The sequence below is a fragment of the Prionailurus bengalensis genome, chromosome B3, assembly GCF_016509475.1.
Source record: "Prionailurus bengalensis isolate Pbe53 chromosome B3, Fcat_Pben_1.1_paternal_pri, whole genome shotgun sequence".
Lineage (NCBI taxonomy): Eukaryota > Metazoa > Chordata > Mammalia > Carnivora > Felidae > Prionailurus > Prionailurus bengalensis.
Window position 1 is genome coordinate 71,047,886 of NC_057355.1, and position 24,887 is coordinate 71,072,772.

Sequence of the window (24,887 nt, forward strand, 5' to 3'; positions counted from 1 at the left end):
TTTTTCAATGTTGTTGTAATTGGGATAGATTTCTTTTATCTCTTTCAAAGAGTTCATTATTAGCGTATAGAAACACAGCTGAGTTTTGTTTGTTGATCTTGTATCCTGAAACTTTATACACACACACACACACACACACACACACACACACACACGACATATACTTGTTCCTTTCCTATTTGGATGCCTTTATTTCTTTTTCCTTTCAAGTTGCTCTGGATAGGATTTCCAGTACTGTATTGAACAGTAGTGATGATAGTAGGCATTCTTGTCTTGTTCTTGATCTTAGAGAAGCTTTCAATCTTTCACCATTGAGTATGATGTTTGCTGTGGGTTTGTCATTTATGACCTTTATTAGATTGTGGTATATTCATTCCTTCAATAGACAAATTGCTGAGATTTTAGCTTGAAAGGATGTTATCTTTTGTCAAATGGTTTTTGAGATGGTCATATGACTTATCAGTCATTTTATTAATGTGTATCATATTTATTGAACGTGTATGTTGAATCACCCTTTCATCTCAGTGATAAATCCTTGATCTTGGTGTACAATTGCTTTTTTGTACTGTTGTATTTGGTGGGCTGGTGTTTTGTTAGAATATTTGTACCTATATTCATCAGAGACATTGGCCTGTAGTTTTTTGTTTTGTTTTTTTTGTGTGTGTTCTTGTGGTGTACTTATATGATATCAGGGTAATGCTGGTTTTGTAAAATGGATTTGGAATGTACCTTCCTCTTGAGATTTTTAGAAGAGTTTGAGAAGAATTGATGTCAATTCTTTTTTATCTATTTGAATTCCAGTATAGTTAACATATCATGTTATATTAGTTTCAGGTGTACAGTATAGTGATTCAACAGTTCTGTCCATTTGATTACTCAGTGCTCATCATGATAAGTATATTCTTAATTCCCTTCATTTATTTCATCCATCCCCCACTCATCTCCCATCTGGTAACCATTAGTTTGTTCCATATAGTTAAGAGTCTTTTTTTTTCACTTTTTTTTGTTCATTTGTTTTGTTTCCTAAATTCCACATATGAATGGAATCATATGGTATTTGTATTTCTCTGACTTTTTTCACTTAGTGTTATACCCTCTAGGTCCATTAATGTTGTTGCAATGGCAAGATTTCATTATTTTTTATGACTGAATAATATTGCATTAAATATATATACCACATCTTCTTTATCCACCCAACTATGGACACAGATTACTACCATATCTTGTATATTATAAATAATGCTGCAATAACCATAATGGTGCATATATCTTTTTGAATTAATGTTTTTGTATTCTTTGTGTAAATACTCATTAGTGGAATTAATGAAATTCATTGTAGTTCTATTTTTAGTTTTTGAGGAAACTTTATACTGTTTTCCACAGTGGTTGCACCAGTTTTCATTCCCACCCGTAGTGCAAGATGGTTGTTTTTTCTCCACATCCTTACCCACATTTGTTGTTCTTGTTTTTTTTAAGCCATTCTTAAGTGTGAGAGGATATCTCATTGCAATGCTGATTTGCATTTTCCTGATGAGTGATTTTGAACATCTTTTCATTCGTCTGTTGCCCATCTGTATGTCTTCTTTGCAGAAATGTCTTTTCATATCTTGTGCCCATTTTTTTAACTGGGCTATTTGTGGGGGTTTAGGTACTGAGTAGGAGTTCTTTATATATTTTGATACTAACCCTTTATCAGATATGTCATTTGCAAATATCTTCTCCCATTCAATAGGTTTTCCTTCCCAGATCTTTTCTTTCTAGTTTCATAATGTTGTGTTCAGAAAAGATACATGGCATAAATTCAGTCTTTTTTAGTTTTTTAAGAATTGTTTTGTAGCCTAATTTGTATTCTATTCTGGAGAATGTTCCATGTGCATTTGAAGAGAATATATACTCTGCTGTTTTAGGCTGGGATGCTCTGAATATATTTCTTAGATCCATTTGGTCCAATGTGTCATTAAAAGCTAATGTTTCCTTGTTGATTTTCTGCCTGGATGATTTATCCATTGATGTAAGTGGGCTATTAAAATCCCCTACTATTATTGTGTTACTATCCACTACTTCATTTATGTGTGTTTCTAGCCTTAAGTATTTGCATGCTTTCATGTTGGGTGCATGAATATTTACAATTGTTATATCTTCTTGTTGGATTGTTCCCCTTATGATCATTTAGTGTCCCTCTATGCCTCTTGTTACAGTCTTTGTTTTAAAGTCTATTTTGTCTGGTATAAGCATTGCTATACCAGCTAGTCACTTCCATTTGTTTGACAAATGGTTTTCCATCCCTTCACTTTCAATCTGCATGTATCCTTAGGTTTGAAATGAGTCTCTTAGGCAGCATGTAGATGGGGTTGTTTTTTTTATCCATTCCACCACCCTGTGTCTTTTAATTAGATCAGTTAGTCCATTTACATTTAACATGGTTATTGATAGATATGTACTTATTGCTATTTTGTTACTCATTTTATGATTGTTTTTGCAATTATTCTCTGTTCCTTTATTCTCTTGCTCTCTTACACTTCACTGGCTTTCTTTAGTGATATACTTGGATTCCTTTCTCTTTATTTTTTGCGTATCTATTATTGGTTTTTGATGTGTGGTTACCATTAGATTCATATATAACATCTTATGAGTATAGCAGTCTATATTAAGTTGATAATTGCTTAACTTTGTACACTTCTTTACTCCTTCTCTCCCACATTTGAAGTATTTGGTGTTGTACTTTACATCCTTTGATTTTGTGAATCCCTTGGCTTATTTTTACAGATATACTTATTTTTACTGCTTTTGTACTTTCTACTTTTCCTACTCTTACTTATGGTCTTTGCACTCAAAGAGTCCTCTTTGATATTTCTTGTAGGGTTGGTCCAGTTGTGATTAATTCCCTTTAATTTTTGTTTGTCTGGGAAACTCTTTATTTCTCTTTCTATTCTAAATGATAGCTTTGCTGGACAAAGTATATTCTTGGTTGCATTTTTTTTTTCTTTCAGAACTTTGAAAATGCCATGAGACTCCTTTCTGACCTGCAAAATTTCTGCCAAAATCAACTAATAGCTTTATGGAAGTTCCCTGTATGTAGCTGTTTTCTCTTGTTGCTTTTAAAATTATCTCTTTATCATCATATCTTGCCAGTTAATTACTGTGTGGTTTGGCATGGACCTCCTTGGGTTGATTTTGTTGGGGACTGTGGTTGCTGGATCTGGATGTCTGTTTCCTTCACCAAATTTGGAAAATTTTCAGCTATTTCTTCAAATAAGTTTTCTGCCCCTTTCTCTCTCTTTTTTTAGGATCTCTACGTTGTGAACGTTATTATGCTTGGTTGTGTCATTGAATTCCTTTAGTCTGTTTTCGTTTATTATTATTATTTTCTCTCTCTCCTCTTCAGCTTGATTGCTTTCCATTACCTGTCCTCCAGGTAACTGATCCATTCTTCTGCTTCTTCTAGTCTACTACTTATTCCCCCTAGTATATTTTTAATTTCACTTATTGAGTTATCCATCTCTGATTTATTTTTTATGTTTTCTCTCTGTTTGTTGAGAGTCTCACAGAGGTCCTTCTCTCTTTCTTAAGTGCAGTGAGTATCTTTATGACCATTACTTTAAATTGTCTATCAGACATATTACTTATATCCATTTCACTTAGGACTCTTTCTGTGATTTTGTCTTGTTCTTTCATTTGGGAAATATTCATCTGCCTCCTCATTTTGTCTAACTCTCTGTATCTGTTTCTATATGTTAGCAAAGACAGTTTCATCTCCTGCTATTGAAAGTAGTGGCCTTATGAATAAGAGTTCCTGTTGTGGCCTGCAATGCATTGTCCCCTATTCACCAGAACCTGGTGCTTCTGGAGTGTTCCTATGTGAATTGCATGTGACCTGCTATTGTGATTGTGTCACTTTTGCCTTCAGTCCAATTGTCTACTGTGATTGTTTTTGCCTGTTGTGGGCAGGGTTTGGTCCCTGTGCTGTTAGTGGGCTGCCTTGGGATTCAACTGAGTCAGACTAGGCATTTGCCAGAGATGCAGTAACTTAGAACTGCAGTGCACTTCCCTTGTGTTGTCCCCCGAGAAGCTTTCATTAATGCATGAGGCCTAATGTCAGACCCTATATCTGCCTCGAGTCCAGTGCTGGGGCCACAGTTAGACTGGTGTGTGGTTATCTCTCTCTCTTTCTCTCCCTCCCTCTCTCCCTCCCTCCCTCCCCATCTTCCTGTCCATGGGGCAGGAGTCAGTTTGGAGTGGTCCTGGTGCCTGTCAAGGGTACTTGCAAATTGCTGGGTTTGTGACACTGCTTTGAATGGGGTCTCAGCAAAGGCATATTGGAAGGGGCAGGTCCACAGGAGAATGCAGAGGTGGGACACATGATGCGAGCAAGGTCCATACTGATTGGCTGTGTGAGGAGACATGCAGGCTTGGGAAAACTCCTACCAAGGCCAACAGGGTTGGAGGGGGCAGATCTGCAGAAGAGAGCTGGGCAGGGAGGGGCATGCTGTTAGCAAGCTAGGTGGAGAGTGTTGGCACTGTGCTGGTTTCTGCAGGTGTCCATGTATCTAGGCTAGGGGGTAGGGGAAGTAAATGGTGCCAGCCCACTCTGGTTCTTGAAGTCTCGCAAAGATCCTTGCCCCTCCAATTCATGCTCTGAGATTAGTAAATAAATATTTCTATATACCCCAGGTGTTTTTCAAACCACTGCTTCTGTGCGGTATCTCTGTGGGTCTGTTTGTTGTGCTGTCTCTTTAAGCATGGGACCCCATCCTCCTGGCTGTCCTAGAGCAAGAGGGTCCAAGAAAACCTGGACTCTCTGGTTTTCAAAGTCAGATGTTCTGGGGATTCATCTTCCCTGTGTGGGTCCTCTTTGCCTGGGGTTCCCAGTATGGGAGTCTGGTCCTTTCCCCACTCTCCACGCCTGCCAGATGATCCCTCCTACAGACAGTCCAATGGGTCATTTTGGTGCCCAGACTTACCGCTGCCCTTTCTACCCTCTTCTGTGAGGCCTCTTTTTCACATTTAGCTGTGGAGAGTCTATTCTGCCAGTCTTCAGGTCATTTTACCCTTGGTTATTTTTACCCTGATGTGAGTGTTATCTAGTTGCATCCATAGGATGAGGTGAGCTTAATATCTTTCTACTCCACCATCTTCCCTAGAAGTCTATCAATTCCTCTTTAATATTTGGCAGTATTTACCATTGAAACCATCTCATCTCGGGCTTTTCTTTGTTGGAACTTGTTTGGTTGCTGATGTAGTCTCTTCATTTGTTATTGGTATATTCAGGTTTGCCATTTCTTCATGATTCAGTGTTGATAAGTTGTAGTTTTTCCAGGAATTTATCCATTTCTTCTAAGTTACCCAATTTGTTGGCATATAATTAATCATAGTAATCTCTTATGATTCTTTTATATTCCTGTTGTATCATTTATAATTTCTCCCCTTTTATTTTAGACTTTACTTATTCGAGTCTTCTCTCTCTTTTTCTTAGTCTAGCTAAAGTTTTATCAATTTTCTTTATCTTTTTAAAAAATACCTTTTAGTTTTGTTGATCATTTCTATTGTGTTTCTGTTGTCCATTACACTTGTATCTGCTTTGATTGTTGTTATTTCCTCCTGTCGAGCTTAGATTATTCTTTTTTCTAGTTCCTTGAAGTATAAAATTATGTTTATTTGAGATCTTCCTTTTTTTATTAAGATTGTCTAATGTTTATTTTTAAAAGAGAGAGAGAGAGAGACATGGTGTGAGCAGGGGAGGGGCAGAGAGAGAGGGAGACACAGAATCTGAAGCAGGCTCCAGACTCTGAGCTGTCAGCACAGAGCCTGACGCAGGCCTCAAACTCATGAACTGCAAGATCATGACCTGAGCTGAAGTCAGACGCTTAACCAATTAAGCCACCCAGGTGCCCCTTTCTTCCTTCTTTTTATTTATTTATTTATTTATTTATTTATTTATTTATTTATTTTTTATGAAATTTATTGACAAATTGGTTTCCATATAACACCCAGTGCTCATCCCAAAAGGTGCCCTCCTCAATACCCATCACCCACCCTCTCCTCCCTCCCACCCCCCATCAACCCTCACTTTGTTCTCAGTTTTTAACAGTCTCTTATGCTTTGGCTCTCTCCCATTCTAACCTCTTTTTTTTTTTTTTTCCTTCCCCTCCCCCATGGGTTCCTGTTCAGTTTCTCAGGATCCACATAAGAGTGAAACCATATGGTATCTGTCTTTCTCTGTATGGCTTATTTCACTTAGCATCACACTCTCCAGTTCCATCCACGTTGCTACAAAAGGCCATATTTCATTTTTTCTCATTGCCACGTAATATTCCATTGTGTATATAAACCACAATTTCTTTATCCATTCATCAGTTGATGGACATTTAGGCTCTTTCCATAATTTGGCTATTGTTGAGAGTGCTGCTATGAACATTGGGGTACAAGTGGCCCTATGCATCAGTGCTCCTGTATCCCTTGGATAAATTCCTAGCAGTGCTATTGCTGGGTCATAGGGTAGGTCTATTTTTAATTTTTGAGGAACCTCCACACTGCTTTCCAGAGCGGCTGCACCAATTTGCATTCCCACCAACAGTGCAAGAGGGTTCCCGTTTCTCCACATCCTCTCCAGCATCTATAGTCTCCTGATTTGTTCATTTTGGCCACTCTGACTGGCGTGAGGTGATACCTGAGTGTGGTTTTGATTTGTATTTCCCTGATAAGGAGCGACGCTGAACATCTTTTCATGTGCCTGTTGGCCATCCGGATGTCTTCTTTAGAGAAGTGTCTATTCATGTTTTCTGCCCATTTCTTCACTGGGTTATTTGTTTTTCGGGTGTGGAGTTTGGTGAGCTCTTTATAGATTTTGGATACTAGCCCTTTGTCCGATATGTCATTTGCAAATATCTTTTCCCATTCCGTTGGTTGCCTTTTAGTTTTGTTGGTTGTTTCCTTTGCTGTGCAGAAGCTTTTTATCTTCATAAGGTCCCAGTAATTCACTTTTGCTTTTAATTCCCTTGCCTTTGGGGACGTGTCGAGTAAGAGATTGCTACGGCTGAGGTCAGAGAGGTCTTTTCCTGCTTTCTCCTCTAAGGTTTTGATGGTTTCCTGTCTCACATTTAGGTCCTTTATCCATTTTGAGTTTATTTTTGTGAATGGTGTGAGAAAGTGGTCTAGTTTCAACCTTCTGCATGTTGCTGTCCAGTTCTCCCAGCACCATTTGTTAAAGAGGCTGTCTTTTTTCCATTGGATGTTCTTTCCTGCTTTGTCAAAGATGAGTTGGCCATACGTTTGTGGGTCTAGTTCTGGGGTTTCTATTCTATTCCATTGGTCTATGTGTCTGTTTTGGTGCCAATACCATGCTGTCTTGATGATGACAGCTTTGTAGTAGAGGCTAAAGTCTGGGATTGTGATGCCTCCTGCTTTGGTCTTCTTCTTCAAAATTCCTTTGGCTATTCGGGGCCTTTTGTGGTTCCATATGAATTTTAGGATTGCTTGTTCTAGTTTCGAGAAGAATGCTGGTGCAATTTTGATTGGGATTGCATTGAATGTGTAGATAGCTTTGGGTAGTATTGACATTTTGACAATATTTATTTTTCCAATCCATGAGCAGGGAATGTCTTTCCATTTCTTTAAATCTTCTTCAATTTCCTTCAGAAGCTTTCTATAGTTTTCAGCATACAGATCCTTTACATCTTTGGTTAGATTTATTCCTAGGTATTTTATGCTTCTTGGTGCAATTGTGAATGGGATCAGTTTCTTTATTTGTCTTTCTGTTGCTTCATTGTTAGTGTATAAGAATGCAACTGATTTCTGTACATTGATTTTGTATCCTGCAACTTTGCTGAATTCCTGTATCAGTTCTAGCAGACTTTTGGTGGAGTCTATCGGATTTTCCATGTATAATATCATGTCATCTGCAAAAAGCGAAAGCTTGACTTCATCTTTGCCAATTTTGATGCCTTTGATTTCCTTTTGTTGTCTGATTGCTGATGCTAGAACTTCCAGCACTATGTTAAACAGCAGCGGTGAGAGTGGGCATCCTTGTCGTGTTCCTGATCTCAGGGAAAAAGCTCTCAGTTTTTCCCCGTTGAGGATGATGTTAGCTGTGGGCTTTTCATAAATGGCTTTTATGATCTTTAAGTATGTTCCTTCTATCCCAACTTTCTCAAGGGTTTTTATTAAGAAAGGGTGCTGGATTTTGTCGAAGGCCTTTTCTGCATCGATTGACAGGATCATATGGTTCTTCTCTTTTTTTTTGTTAATGTGATGTATCACGTTGATTGATTTGCGAATGTTGAACCAGCCCTGCATCCCAGGAATGAATCCCACTTGATCATGGTGAATAATTCTTTTTATATGCTGTTGAATTCGATTTGCTAGTATCTTATTGAGAATTTTTGCATCCATATTCATCAGGGATATTGGCCTGTAGTTCTCTTTTTTTACTGGGTCTCTGTCTGGTTTAGGAATCAAAGTAATACTGGCTTCATAGAATGAGTCTGGAAGTTTTCCTTCCCTTTCTATTTCTTGGAATAGCTTGAGAAGGATAGGTATTATCTCTGCTTTAAACGTCTGGTAGAACTCCCCTGGGAAGCCATCTGGTCCTGGACTCTTATTTGTTGGGAGATTTTTGATAACCGATTCAATTTCTTCGCTGGTTATGGGTCTGTTCAAGCTTTCTATTTCCTCCTGATTGAGTTTTGGAAGAGTGTGGGTGTTCAGGAATTTGTCCATTTCTTCCAGGTTGTCCAATTTGTTGGCATATAAGTTTTCATAGTATTCCCTGATAATTGTTTGTATCTCTGAGGGATTGGTTGTAATAATTCCATTTTCATTCATGATTTTATCTATTTGGGTCATCTCCCTTTTCTTTTTGAGAAGCCTGGCTAGAGGTTTGTCAATTTTGTTTATTTTTTCAAAAAACCAACTCTTGGTTTCGTTGATCTGCTCTACAGTTTTTTTAGTTTCTATATTGTTTATTTCTGCTCTGATCTTTATTATTTCTCTTCTTCTGCTGGGCTTAGGCTGCCTTTGCTGTTCTGCTTCTAGTTCCTTTAGGTGTGCTGTTAGATTTTGTATTTGGGATTTTTCTTGTTTCTTGAGATAGGCCTGGATTGCAATGTATTTTCCTCTCAGGACTGCCTTTGCTGCGTCCCAAAGCGTTTGGATTGTTGTATTTTCATTTTCGTTTGTTTCCATATATTTTTTAATTTCTTCTCTAATTGCCTGGTTGACCCACTCATTCGTTAGTAGGGTGTTCTTTAACCTCCATGCTTTTGGAGGTTTTCCAGACTTTTTTCTGTGGTTGATTTCAAGCTTCATAGCATTGTGGTCTGAAAGTAAGCATGGTATAATTTCAATTCTTGTAAACTTATGAAGGGCTGTTTTGTGACCCAGTATATGATCTATCTTGGAGAATGTTCCATGTGCACTCGAGAAGAAAGTATATTCTGTTGCTTTGGGATGCAGAGTTCTAAATATATCTGTCAAGTCCATCTGATCCAATGTCTCATTCAGGGCCCTTGTTTCTTTATTGACCGTGTGTCTAGATGATCTATCCATTTCTGTAAGTGGTGTATTAAAGTCCCCTGCAATTACCACATTCTTATCAATAAGGTTGCTTATGTTTATGAGTAATTGTTTTATATATTTGGGGGCTCCGGTATTCGGTGCATAGACATTTATAATTGTTAGCTCTTCCTGATGGATAGACCCTGTAACTATTATATAATGTCCTTCTTCATCTCTTGTTACAGCCTTTAATTTAAAGTCTAGTTTGTCTGATATAAGTATGGCTACTCCAGCTTTCTTTTGGCTTCCAGTCGCATGATAAATAGTTTTCCATCCCCTCACTCTCAATCTAAAGGTGTCCTCAGGTCTAAAATGAGTCTCTTGTAGACAGCAAATAGATGGGTCTTGTTTTTTTATCCATTCTGATACCCTATGTCTTTTGGTTGGCGCATTTAATCCATTTACATTCAGTGTTATTATAGAAAGATACGGGTTTAGAGTCATTGTGATGTCTGTATGTTTTATGCTTGTAGTGATGTCTCTGGGACTTTGTCTCACAGGGTCCCCCTTAGGATCTCTTGTAGGGCTGGTTTAGTGGTGACAAATTCCTTCAGTTTTTGTTTGTTTGGGAAGACCTTTATCTCTCCTTCTATTCTAAATGACAGACTTGCTGGATAAAGGATTCTCGGCTGCATATTTTTTCTGTCTAGCACCCTGAAAATCTCGTGCCAATTCTTTCTGGCCTGCCAAGTTTCAAAAGAGAGATCAGTCACGAGTCTTATAGGTCTCCCTTTATATGTGAGGGCACGTTTACCCCTCGCTGCTTTCAGAATTTTCTCTTTATCCTTGTATTTTGCCAGTTTCACTATGATATGTCGTGCAGAAGATCGATTCAAGTTACGTCTGAAGGGAGTTCTCTGTGCCTCTTGGATTTCAATGCCTTTTTCCTTCCCCAGTTCAGGGAAGTTCTCAGCTATTATTTCTTCAAGTACCCCTTCAGCACCTTTCCCTCTCTCTTCCTCCTCTGGGATACCAATTATGCGTATATTATTTCTTTTTAGTGTATCACTTAGTTCTCTAATTTTCCCCTCATACTCCTGGATTTTTTTATCTCTCTTTTTCTCAGCTTCCTCTTTTTCCATAACTTTATCTTCTAGTTCACCTATTCTCTCCTCTGCCTCTTCAAGCCGAGCTGTGGTGGTTTCCATTTTATTATGCATTTCGTTTAAAGCGTTTTTCAGCTCCTCGTGACTGTTCCTTAGTCCCTTGATCTCTGTAGCAAGAGATTCTCTGCTGTCCTGTATACTGTTTTCAAGCCCAGCGATTAATTTTATGACTATTATTCTAAATTCACTTTCTGTTATGTTATTTAAGTCCTTTTTGATCAGCTCATTAGCTGTTGTTATTTCCTGGAGATTCTTCTGAGAGAAATTCTTCCGCTTGGTCATTTTGGATAGTCCCTGGCGTGGTGAGGACCTGCAGGGCACTTCCCCTGTGCTGTGGTGTATAACTGGAATGGTGGGCGGGGCCGCAATCGGACCTGATGTCTGCCCCCAGCCCACCGCTGGGGCCACAGTCAGACTGGTGTGTGCCTTCTCTTCCCCTCTCCTAGGGGTGGGATTCACTGTGGGGTGGTGTGGCTCGTCTGGGCTACTTGCACCCTGCCAGGCTTGTGATGCTGGGGATCTGGCGTATTAGCTGGGGTGGGTAGGCAAGGTGCTCGGGGGCAGGAGGGGCAGGCTTAGATCGCTTCTCCTTAGGTGATCCACTTCAGGAGGGGCCCTGTGGCAGCGGGAGGGAGTCAGATCCGCTGCCGGAGGTTTGGCTCCGCAGAAGCGCAGACTTGGGTGTTTGCTCGGAGCGAGCAAGTTCCCTGGCAGGAACCGGTTCCCTTTGGGATTTCGGCTGGGGGATGGGCGGGGGAGATGGTGCTGGCGAGCGCCTTTGTTCCCCACCAAACTGAGCTCTGTTGTCAGGGGGCTCAGCAGCTCTCCCTCTGGTTGTCCTCCAGCCATCCCGCTTTCCGAGCAGAGCTGTTAACTTATGACCTCCCAGACACTAAGTCGCGCTTGCTGTTGGAACACAGTCCGCCCGGCCCCTCCGCTTTTGCAAGCCAGACTCGGGGGCTCTGCTTGGCAGGCGAGCCGCCCCTCCGCCCCGGCTCCCTCCCGCCAGTCCGTGGAGCGCGCACCGCCTCGCCGCCCTTCCTACCCTCTTCCGTGGGCCTCTCGTCTGCGCTTCGCTCCGGCGACTCCGTTCTGCTAATCCTCTGGCGGTTTTCTGGGTTTTTTAGGCAGGTGTAGATGGAATCTAAGTGATCAGTAGGAAGTGCGGTGAGCCCAGCGTCCTCCTAAGCCGCCATCTTGCCGCCAAGAGCCCTTTCTTCCTTCTTAATGAATGAATGCCTTTATCACTATAAACTTACCTCTTAGAAGTGCTTTTGCTGCTTCCCATAAGTTTTAATATGTTGCATTAACATTTTTCACATGTTTTAAGATATTTTTATTTCCCATTGGTTTTTGACCCATTTGGTTTGATCCATTAGTTTTTCAGGAGTGTGTTATTTAATTTCCAGACATTTATGAATTTGCCAGTTTTCTTCCTGTTATTCATTTCTAGTTTCATTCATTATGGTTTGAGAAGATGCTATTATTTCAATTTTCTTACATGTTTTAAGGCTTGTTTTGCGATTTAACGTGCTCTGGAGAATGTTCTGTGTGTGCTTGAGAAGAATTGTATTCTGCTAGTGTTGGGTGGAATAATCTTGTAAATATTTTCCATGATATTTGAAAGTATTCATCAGTGGAACCACTTGGGCCTGGAATTTTTTAGATGGCTTTAAGTTAAAGATTCAATAGCATTAATATGCTTGACATTGTTAAAATTTACTGTATTTAATGGTTGTAGTTTGGGTGTACTCTGCATTTCAATTTTTTTTTATTCATTGAAAGTTAAAATGTAATCAAGTGGTTCATAATATTCTCTTATTAATCATTTAATTTGTGTAGGATTTGTAGTTATACACTTTAAATTTGTCTATTATCCTTAATATTTGGGGTTTCCTTTTCTTTTTTAGTACTGTTAGAGTTTATCCATTTTGATTTTTTTTCCCAAAGAACCAAACTGTTTTGCATGTCTGTCTGCTAATTTGTGTATTTGTGCTTTCATCCTAATTTTTATTCTTTAGTTTCTTAGGATTTAATAGTCTGACTTTAAAGTTTAGATGATTGACTTTTGACCTAACCTTTTTTATTATACGAATTTACAGTAAAATTCCCCTTAAAGCACTACTTCAGTTGCATTCCAGAAGGTATGCTATACCATGCTTTTTATTAGCATTCAGATGACAGTATTTTCTTCTATTAGGATTCTTCCCTTAGTCTATAAGATTTTTAAGTGTCAAATATATATTCTACAAACGTTTGGATATATTCTGGTTAACTTTATGTTATTGATTTCCAACTTATTTTCACAGTGGTCTAAGAACATACAATCTATGGTTTTAATCCTTGTTAAGACTTGTATTTTGGACCAGAATAGTGCCTATTTTGGTAAATAGGCTATGTGTCCTTGCAAAAGAATGTGCATTCTGGGGTTATTGCCCAAGTATGATTTTACTTTTTATGTATCCCAATTAAAGTTAGTTACTCATGCTAAGATCTCTAAAATATTACTGATATTTTTTTTATCTGTCTTCTTGGTTACCTAGAGTTGTGTGTTAAAATCTGAAGTGATTATAACTTGTCTATCCTGCTAACTTTTATGTATTTTGAAATTATAGGCTGTATACAAATTTGAGATTATTTCTTGCTGATTAATTGACCCTTGTATCATTAAGAAATATCTATTTATTTTTGCTAAGTCTTATATTTTATTTCTTTTCCATCCTTTTATTTCAAGGGTGAAATTCTTGTGTTCAAGGATGTGTCCTTATGTTTAAAGTGTGTAACTTAAACAGAATTTGTCTTGTCTTTTTAAAAATGGAGTCTCAAAATGTTTACTTTTAATTGGACTATTTAATCTTTTTATATTTAATGTAATTACCAATGTAATTCAGTTTATCATTTTGCTGATTTTATATTTCCATCTGTTCTTTATTCCTTTCTTTTTTTTTTTTGCTTTTGCATTAAGCAGTGACTTCTTTTCTTAATATATATATTGAATATATTATACTTCACCTAAAATATTACTTAAGACTTCCTAAACAATGGAAAAAACAAGAACATTTTGATTTTATTTACTCACACATGCTTTTATTTTCTAATAGTTTACTTTTACATTTATTATAAGTCATACAATTGTTTTATGATTTTGAGCAATTTTCACCCAATATTTATATTTTCTTTTCCCTTCAATTCTTCCTGATGTCCTGTGTTTCCTTCTGGGATCATTTTCTTCAGCATAATTAACTACTGTTATTATTTGTAGTGTGAGAATTCTTATGGCAACAAATTCTTTCAGCTTTTTTTCCTGAAAAATCTTTATTTTTGTCTCCACTTATGAGGACCTTTTATTGTATACAAAGGTTTAGGTTGGTTAATTTTTCTTTTCTTTCTTCACTTTTTAAATATCTATTACTGGACTCAGTTATTCCTATTGAATAGTTTCTGTAGCATAGAGAGAGAGAGAGAGAGGCAGGCACAGACAGGGAGGGAAACAGAATCCTAAAAGCACACTCCAGGCTGTGAGCTGTCAGCCCAGAGTCTGAAGCTCAAACTCACAAACCACGAGATCATTACTTGAGCCAAAGTCAGTTGCTTAAACCACCTAAGCACTCAGGCCTTATTCTTAAAAATCGTCTTTCTGATCACTGAAATGAAAGACAGTGTGTCTCCATTCAGGCTGGAAATATGGTGCTCCCTTTGATATGTCTGCCTATTCTTGAGCTTGCTAGCATTTATTTTCTACTAGACATTCTAGAATATTGCCCTATGTATCCATGGTTTATAAATCAATCAAGGACTTGATGTAAATTTTCCATAGATTTTTGAGCTTCTGTTTTTCAGTTTCCTTCTTTTCAGAACCATTTTCCCCAAAATATGCTACTTTGACAACTTCAAACTCTAGCTGGCTCCTTGCCCAGAGACCTTCACTGTTTCCATGGATTTCTTTTCCTGTGACTTTTGTTAAGAAAATGCCCTCAAAGAATATGCTGGGAGTCAATTTGGAACTTGTAACCTTCCCTTTTGTCAAATATTATAGACTTTCCTTGAAAACTATCTAACTCAAGCAAATTCGTATATACTTGTTAAAATTTTATAGTAATTTATGGTGGCAGTGAAAATCTGATAGTGGTTTCTGTTCCGTGTGTACTACTCAAAAATTCCATCTTTGCCACTTAACACTTAGTGGCACTGTTTTACATTCAAACATTTAACTTTTATGAAGTCAATGAAAGTTAATTTGTTCTATTATAAATATAAGTTTTTTATACAAAAGCTCTTTCTTTTTTTAATTTTTAATGTTTTTGTTTTTTATTTTTGAGAGAGAAAGAGCTCACAAGCAGGGGAGGGGCAGAGAGAGAGGGAGACACAGAATCCAAAGCAGGCTCCAAGCTTTAGCTGTCAGCACCAGCTGTCAGCACAGAGCACAAGGTGGGCCTCAAACCCACATACCTTGAGATCATGCCCAGAGCTGAAGTCAGACACTTAACCAACCAACTGAGCTGCCCAGGTGCCCCTATACAATGTCTTTCTCATATACTACATTATAAAAGTATGTATGTTTTCTGGTGTTTTGATCTACTTTTGAAGTCAATCACATTCATTGATCTAGGTTTTATCTATCTATAGTAAGATACGGAGTCAGAATTTAATTTTTCAACACTTTGTATTTAATCATTTATCTTTTCTCCACATTTTAATTGAATATAACCTTTATCAGAATCTGAACTCTCTGAAATTGAGTATTTATAGATAGTACTATATGCTGTCTACTTGGTCAATTAATTGCAGCAGTTCCTATGACAGTTTTAATTAATTTAGTTTAAATATAGTTTTAGTATATGATAGACCAAATTTTATCTCATTATTCTTTTTCAAAATACATGTCAAATCTTGAGAATTTATTTCAAACAAGATTTTAAAATATCTGTCAAGTTTCAAACACCTGTAACACCTATAACAATCCTCCCACAGTCTGACTGGGATTTGTCTAAATTGCACTGAATTTGTATATTGACTTGTAGTTAAATATTTACCCTTAGCACTAAGTAGTCAGTCCATTGAGGAACATGGTATGTCTCTCCTATTAATCAGGTTTTCTTTTATATACTAATGTAAAGATTTGTTATTTTTTTCATGATTCTCAGTTATCTTGCAAAGTTTATTTCTAAGTTATTTTGAATCTGTGTTGCTATTGCAAATGAAATAATTTCTCCACATTAGTTTACAAATTATTGCATCCATAAAAGATAGACTGTATTTTCTACATATTTTATAACTAGCCAATTTATTGAATTGTCTTATATTTTAGTTAATTCTCTTGTTCATGGTATACATCATTTATCCAGCCAGCAATTAAACTTTCTCTCTTGTAATATTCATACCATAAATTGTTTTTGTCTCATTTCATTTTTGTGGATTGGAAGTTATGATTATTGTATCAATTGCTTTTCCCAAATTATGTTGTCATAAAAATTACCTGTAAATATCAATGATTTATAACAACTTCCTTTTTCTTCCTTAATCATATTACTTGTTGACCCATGACTGGTTCTATATGTTACTTTCATTCTTGGATCTAGGACAAAAGAAAATAACTTTCTTCATTGCACAGGAAAAAGAGTTTTGGTGTATTTTCATAATTATTGTTAAAGGTTTTCTTTAGAAATGGCACATTTAAATTTGCCTTACACTACATTGGGCAAATCAAGTCACATTGCCTAGTGTAACATCTGAAGACGTGGATATATAATCTTTTAGAGGAAGGCCATTGAATCACATGGAACAGTAACTCTGTTTACCATGGTGGCCATTCTTGTTTGTACTTGATTTTAATTAGAGTGCTTTTCATTTTACTATTGTATAATTTTTTAGCCAATTACTTCTGGTGGAGATTCTTTGCCAAGTAGAGAAATTTCCTTCTATTTCTGGCTTATTATAAATTTTATCAAGCATGGACGCTCAATTTTATCTATTATTATTTCTGTATTTAGTTATATATTCCTGTATTTTTCTATCAATTAATGAATATAAAAAGTTATATATTCACATATGATACAGTATTGGATACCTCTTAAGGAAATAAACCCTACTTGATCATATTCTATTATTTGGAAATATTCTGCTTGAGATATGACTTAATATTAGATTTAAAATCTTTGGGGGGGAAATAAATAAAAATCTTTGCAGGTGCCTGGGTGGTTCATTTGGTTAAGCATCTGACCCTTGATTTTAGTTCAGGTCATTATCTCCTGGTTCGTGGGTTCAAGCCATGTATTGGGCTCTGCACTTATGGTGTGGAGCCTGCTTGGTATTCTCTCTCTTTCTCTGCCCTCTCCCCCTGCCTTAAAAATAAATAAAAATTTTAAAAAATTAACAAAATAAAAATCTTGTCACTCAGGTTATTGTACCTGGGTCTCAAAACCTGGGGATCATTATTTACATTTTTGTTTGTTCATAAAATGTTAATGCTATCATATGGAGCCATTAAAGAATATTATCAAAGTAGTTAACTGCATGAGGAATTTCTGTAAATGTCTTTCTTATTTAAAGAAATTTACTCATAGCTAAAGAATGCATATCTCAGTGTAGTGGTGAGCTTGGACTGGGGCAAACAAGTTAGAGTTAAGATGATGAAGAGTCTGAAACAAAAGAAGGGAGTCTTTAATATGGAGTCTTTAATATGTTTAAATACCTAGGCTCCTAACCTCTGTATTGGCCTATATTCCTCAGACTTTTCTCTAAGCTTGGAACCAGGGCTCATTTACTGTCACAATTTTCCTTTATCGTCAGAGAGAATATTGCTTCTGATTACAGTTAAATAGCAAATATATACCTGCCCAAATAATTTTGTTTCTATTTCTCCTGTTATTCCAAATAAAAATCCTTGAATTAAAGTAGGAAATGTATTAGAATTTGAAACAAATTCCAGCGTGCTAAGTAAGGAGGAGAATAGGAAATATGTTCAATGGGACTATTGTGTTATAAATTCCCTCTCTAGAGAGCCACTCCCCATAGATGATCTTTGCAGAAAGTAAAAAGGATTAATATTTTGGATGTTCATTTAGTTCTGTGTAGATCATGAGACTATGATTCTCTTTTCAACTGTCAGGTTTCCTGTTGCTTTATTAGTTTATATAAATAACCAAGAGAACTGTAAGAGAGCAAGTCCAGAGAGGTCCATGACTGATTTCATAATGTTCTTGCTCCTAAAACGGTCAGCAGTTCATATGAATCACCACAATGATGCATGGAACACTGCTATATTTGGCTTTTCCAAGATCTGAGATTAGAGATTTCACTCTGATATAGAAGATGATGTTCATCCATACGGGTTTCTATGATACCCATCATGTGTCTTCAGGTAAGGTAAAGCTCATTATGGCTCCAATATTCTCTAGCTTTATATTATACCCCTTAATATATGAATTATGAACATAGTCCTTCTCCAGAATCAAAGCCAAGCATTCTTTTAGAGCTTATAAACAAATGTTACTTCAAAAATGCATTAGAAGTTGTAAAGTAGTTTGCCAGTCTCCCTTTGCATAGCTCTATGTAGGAGCTGGGCCTATGTCAGGGAAAATTCCAGTAAGTGAATGTGAATACGTGTTTCGTCAGTGAAACTTCAATTGATATATTGCCTATCACCTGTTAATTTATGTTATTTTTAGAGGATAGGAAATGAGGAAATTTTATTCATACTTTGCAAAATTTGAGAAACAGCCTTTGTGAGCACAGCCATTTGACATGTGTTTATAAATGATACATACTTGACTTCAATGTCTATTAAGGTATCAACTGTAATCTTAATGAAGAACAATATCACACAAGCACTGAGTGTGTTATAAAGGTCAATATTAGATTGATTTGAAGGGCAATATTATTAAGGAACTTGGTTCCTTAATTTTCTTGGGAAAATATGGCACATTGTCAATGACTCTTTTGTATTCAGAGACAACATTAACGTTACCCCCTTTTCTAACATGCTACTTGTCTTTTATTGATTTGTAGCATTTCTTTGTATAGTGGATGTTATTTATTTATTTGAAATTATTTTGGCATTTCTTTTTTCATTATTCATGGCATCCTTTGCTTTTCAGAACTTTTTAAAAATACCATTAAAATTATGTTAAACCCTTCAAGATCTGTTTTTTCTAGCTTGGTTTAATGAAGTTTTCTAAATGGTAGCACAATATTCTATTAAACATTTCTATATTCTTTCTGTATTTTTAAGTACTGGCATTCACATTCCAGTCTTTAATTCATTCTGGAAAATATTTTTTATATTTCAAAGATGAAGATTGTTTATGAGTAGCTTTTTATTTTAATTTAAATTCAAGTTAGATAACATATAGTGTAGTCTTGACTTCAGGAGTAGAACCCAGTGATTCATCTCTTACATATAACACTCAGTGCTCATCCTGACAAGTGCCCTCCTTAATACCCATCACCCATTGAACTCATCCCCCACCACCACCCTTCCAGCAATGCTCAGTTTGTTCTCTGTATTTAAGCATCCCTTATGGCTTGCCTCCCTCTCTGTTTTTACTTTTCCTTTCCTTCCCCTATGTTTATTTGTTGAGTTTCTCAAATTCCACATGTGAGTGAAATCATATGATTATCTATGTTTCTCTGACTAACTTATCTCACTTAGCATGATACCCTCTAGTTCCATATTGTTGCAAATGGCAAGATTTCATTCTTTTTCATTGCCAGGTAGTATTACACATACCACATCTTCTTTATCCATTCATCAGTTGATGGACATTTGGACTCTTTCCATAATTTGGCTATTGTCCTTAGCACTGCTATAACCATTGGGGTGCATGTGCCCATTCAAATCAGCATTTTTGTATCCTTTGGATAAATTCCTAGTAGTGCAATTGCTGTGTGGTAGGGTAGTTCTATTTTTAATTTTTTGAGGAACCTCCATTCTGTTTTGCAGAGTGGCTGCACCAGTTTGCATTCCCACCAACACTGCAAAAGGGTTCCCCTTTCTTCTCATCCTCACCAACATCTCTTGTTGCCTGAGTTGTTCATTTTAGCCATTTTGACAGGTATGAGGTGGTATCTCATTGTGGTTTTGATTTGTATTTCCATGATGATGAGTGACATTGAGCATATTTTCATGTGTCTGTTAGCTATCTGGATGTCTTCTTTGGAAAAGTGTCTATCATGTCTTCTGCCCATTTATTCACCGGATTTTTTTTTTTAGGTGTTGAGTTTGGTAAATTCTTTATAGATTTTGGATACCAATCCTTTGTCTGATATGTCAGTAACAAAAAGCTTTTACCATTCCATCAGTTGCCTTTTAGTTTTGTTGATTGCTTCCTTTGCCGTGTAGAAGTTTTGTTTTGTTTTTATATTGATTAAGTCCTAGTGGTTCATTTGTGCTTTTATTTCCCTTGCCTCCAGAGGTTGAAGAGGTGGCTGCCTGTTTTCTCCTATGGGATTTTGATGATTTCCTGTCTCACATTTAGGTATTTTACCCATTTTGAATTTATTTTTGTGTATGGTGTAAGAAAGTAGTTCAGTTTCATTCTTCTGCATATTGCTGTCCAGTTCTCCCAGCAGCATTTGCTAAAAAGAGTCTTTTTTCCATTGGATACTCTTTCCTGCTTTGTCAGAGATGAGTTGGCCATATGTTTGTGGGTCCATTATTTATGAGTAGCTTTTTAAAATTTATTTTCTTTTGAAGAAAGACAGTATTTCACACATTAGTTTTTCAAATTGAAAATATTAAAAAAACACATTCTTTTTCCATATATATGTGTATATTTGTTGTGTGTGTGTGTATTATAAAATGTGAGTTTTACTTTCATATGTATTCAGTTACAGTTGGGAAACAGAGTAAGAAATTAAATGGTAAATATAAAGTTGGGGGAGGAAGCAAAAGAATGAACTTGATTGGATAGAAGGCTAGACTCCAGGCATGTATTATATGATATCTGGAAAAGACCTAATCACATGTGAGTGAATTATAGAGATTGAAAGAATTAACAAAATCTAACAAAATCTTCTCTCTCTCTCTCTCTCTCTCTCTCTCTCTCTCTCTCTCTCTCTCACTCATGTACTCTTAACAGAAAGAACCCAAAAGAAACAGGGAGAGATATATGGACACAAAGCTATTTAGAAACATTTCCATACATATAGAAATAATGGAATAAATGAAGAAAAACCCAAAGTCACTGGCAAAAACAGTAGGAGATTATGGAGGGCTTATGTGGGCTGCAATTGTGTAACACTTTGCCACACACTAAATCTAAGGCATTAGTCTGGGTTATTATCTGTGATTACTTTGGAATTGCATTGAAATTACTGGCTTGGAAAAGTTCTTCCTAAGTATGAATCCATTACTTTTCAAATTTCAAAGCTTATTTTTAAAAATAACCTTAAAAAAAGGTACATAATTCTATTAATTTAAAGGTATAAATATATGTGAATTCATGATTCAGACCTTAGCGCTATGGATTCTTTTTCTTCTTTCTTTATTTGCTCTTAATTTCCAAACCATCCAATTTTATAGTTTTTTTCCAACTTTATTGAAGTATAATAGACAAATAAATATTTTACGTATTTAAGTATACAATTACATGATTTGATATACATTGTAAAATGATGGCTACCATCAAACTGATTAATATATTCATAACTTCCCATACTTTAATTTTGTTTCAGTTATAAGGTGAATAAACTCTGGAGATCTAATGTACAGCTTGGTGGCAATAGTTAATAATAAAAATTTGTATACTTGAAATATGCTGTGTTCTCACATTTTATTTACAGTTTAGCATGCAAATATCTATGCTCTGCAATATCAAGCCAAAACCAAACCAAAACTATAATCTCTCCATTTTATTTATAGATTGATGTAATTTTTGCAAACTAAGGCTTCATCATTCTGTAATGTGTGAGTGTTGAAAAGGATTTAATTCTTCTGCAGAGGCCAAGGTTTATCTAGAACATGTGGCTTTCAAACTTGTTGATTTCAGGACCCTTTCATAATCTTAAAACTCATCAAGGACCCCAGAGTAGTTTTGTTTGTATGAGTTACAGCTATTTGTATTTACCATTTAGAAATTAAAAAAAATAATGTTTATACATAAATTCATTAGTAGAGATAATAAACAAATCAAAATACCATAAATGCCAATTTAAAAAACAAACTTTTTTTTGCTTTGTCAAAATAATAAAACTTAATGAAGATTTGTGTTTTTAATATTTTTAATAAATCTCTTTAATGCTTACTTTAAGAGAGGTCAGTAAGATGTTCTTTAGTGTGAGATAACCAAACATTTATTTTGAGATCAAACAATTTGGTATGAGATCATGCAGCCTGGCAAACTCCATTCAGTAATCAAGAAACAATTAGAGTCTATAAAGCAAATAATAGTATTGGTATGAAAACAATTTTGGCCTAAATGCCTGATAAATCTTCAGAGACCTTCAGGGGTCCCCAACAACACTTTGAGAACCACCGTTTTTTAGAACACCACCTTTGAGTCTGTGTCCTTTTCCACATAAAATACCTGGGAGTTGAAGACTCGCCCTCCATACTAATCTTATGGTATTGAAGAGCCTCATTAAATACTGTCCTTTCTGTCTTATATTTAAATTAATGATGATGATAACTAAGTGTTAGAAAACCAACTTAGAGAAACTATCATAAGGTAATATTTGTCATTACATCTGAAATTTTAAAAGGGGAATTTCCTCCCTGTAGGATTATGAATAGGAAACATACCCATTTTCCTGGGCTGTCTTTGTTGATACAAATGCAATGATCAAGATCTCTGACTCTGTGCAACATGCCAAATACTGAACATTTAAAAAATTACATACATGTAGCATTTTTTAACATTTATTTATTTTTGAGGGAGGAACTGAGAGAGAGTGAGGAGGGGCAGAGAGAGGGAGACAGAGGATCCAAAACAGGTTCCATGCTGTAAGCACAGAGCCCTATGCAGGGCTTGAACTTACAAACCATGAGACCATGACCTGAGCCGAAGTCAAGAGTTGGCCACCCCTACATGTAGTATTTTTAAGAGTGTATTTTTACTGAAGGGAGGAGTTGAAATTTGAAATCTTATAATAATTTCTCATTTTACATTTGACTTATAATCTATTCTAAAATAGATATAGGAGTATTTCCCATAACAATAAAACAGCAATTAATTATCTTGCATACAGTACTTAAAACTATTGGATATTGTCTTCAAATCAGCTTGACATATTACTCTCACAAATAGAGCAAAGATTATTAACTATTATTCTCTTTAATATATTTTATATGTCAAAAACACTGAGTTATCTCTTGGCTATATTCATTCAGTCTGTATTCATCCACTGCTTGACCTAGCATTGTAGATTTTTGTATAGAATTGTTTACTGTCAATACCAACTGACTCTGACAGTAAACCTCAGGATGACAGGCAAGTATCTGTTCACTTTGTATTTGTTATATATAGAATAGGACTCTGAAGATCTAAAAACGATGAAAATATTTCTGCATGAGAGATATTTTATTTACTGACATGCAGAGTGATGTAACCCTAATCAAGGTATTTTCCTTAATGTGCAATGCTAAAAGGCCATTTCTCATATGGAAATTTGTTATTTTTGCAGCATTACAGACAAATGAATATTCCAACATAAGTAATTGCTCTAGTTCTAGGAGTAAATTCATCCTTTGAGTTTCCCTTATACCTGGGAAATTCAGAGGAAAGAGGAAAATCTTTTCAGTCTTCTCTGGAATATATATGTTGACACTAACTGGAAATCTGTTATCTGTGCTGTGATGTGGGACCATCAACTACAAACTCCAATGTACATCCTGCTGGCTAATTTTTCCTTCCTGGAGATCTGGTTTATCACCTCCACTGTCCCTAATATGCTAGCCAACTTTCTCTCTGAGGCCAACACCATTTCTGTCTCTGGCTGCTTCCTCCAATCCTACTTCTTCTTCTCCCTGGGCACCACTGAGACCTTCTTCTTGTCTGCCATGGCCTTTGACAAGTACCTTGCTATCTTCAGGCCCCTGCATTACCCCACTGTCATGTCAGTTCAGCACTGCATCAGAACAGGAGCTGAGTGCTGGGTATGTGGCTTCCTGTATTTCCTGTTGCCTATTTACCTGATCTCTCAGCTCCCATTTTGTTGTTCCAGTAAGATTGATCACTTCCTGTGTGACCTAGATATCCTCATAAATCTGTCCCGTATGCCATTTCCTGCCACTGAGATCATCTGTGCCATCTTTAACTCAGTCTTCATTTTCCCCACCTTTCTTTTTATTGCCAGCTCCTACGTCCTGGTGAGTAGAACTGTGCTCAGGGTCCCTTCTCCACATGTGGCTCCCATCTGGCTGTGGTATCCCTGTTTTATGGCTCTATCATGGTTGTATATGTAAGTCCAACAGCAGACAATCTAGCTGAAGTAATTCCTTGCTCTATCATCTCTGAAGTAAGGAGATGAAGGCAGCTCTGAGAAAATTAGAGGATTGTGAGATTTAGTCAGAGGTGTGGAAGAAATCTTTGAAGAATTTTTTTCACAATTGAAATGTATGTGAAATAAATAGTTAAAAGTTTGATATTCAATTGTATTAACTGGATTAGAAAAATATTTTGGGGGGAGGAGGAGCAGCCATCGTAATAGATTTTTCTAAAGCTAACTGTATCCATCTCTTCATTTTCATTAGGGAAAATTAATAATAGTGAAATATTTCAAATTCAAATTAAAATAAGGGAAAAATAATCACTAATATTTCAGACATTTTGATTTAATACTAGTTAAAATTTTGCTGCTAATATCATATACACATGCATACTCATAATCGGTCCTATAGTTTACAGTTATTACTAAAATTTTCTCAGTCTAAAGTTATGTATGCTAAGTTTAGAAGACAACATTTAGGTGTTAATTCTTGTGTCAATATTAAAAACAGGGCAAGATACATTCTTAGGAAAGGTGATTCATTATTTATCATATTTGTATTTCCTCCTACTTCCTCACCAAATTTTAGTGAAAATACTCTTAATATTTAGATCCATATGGCTGCCATTAATTTTTTCCATTATATATTCTAAGAATTGTTTTTGAAAAGATCTCTATTTGGGATGAACCATGCTTTGCCTTTTCTTGATTTGCCATTTTTGCCCTCTCTAGGTTAGGGTGTAATGGCTAGGAACTGTCAGGTACTGATACAGTTGCTGGAGTGCTTAGATTTGCCTCTACTCA

The 24,887-nt window shown here is 36.2% G+C and overlaps 1 protein-coding gene across 1 annotated transcript; it reads left to right on the forward strand.

Moving 5' to 3' along the window:
- The first annotated feature begins 17,969 nt into the window (after positions 1-17,969).
- Positions 17,970-24,125, forward strand: LOC122468054 (olfactory receptor 11H6-like). The gene is given in 3 exon segments (XM_043554535.1): positions 17,970-18,023; positions 23,374-23,986; positions 23,989-24,125. Coding segments are annotated over 3 exon segments (804 nt in total).
- The last annotated feature ends 762 nt before the right edge of the window (positions 24,126-24,887 follow it).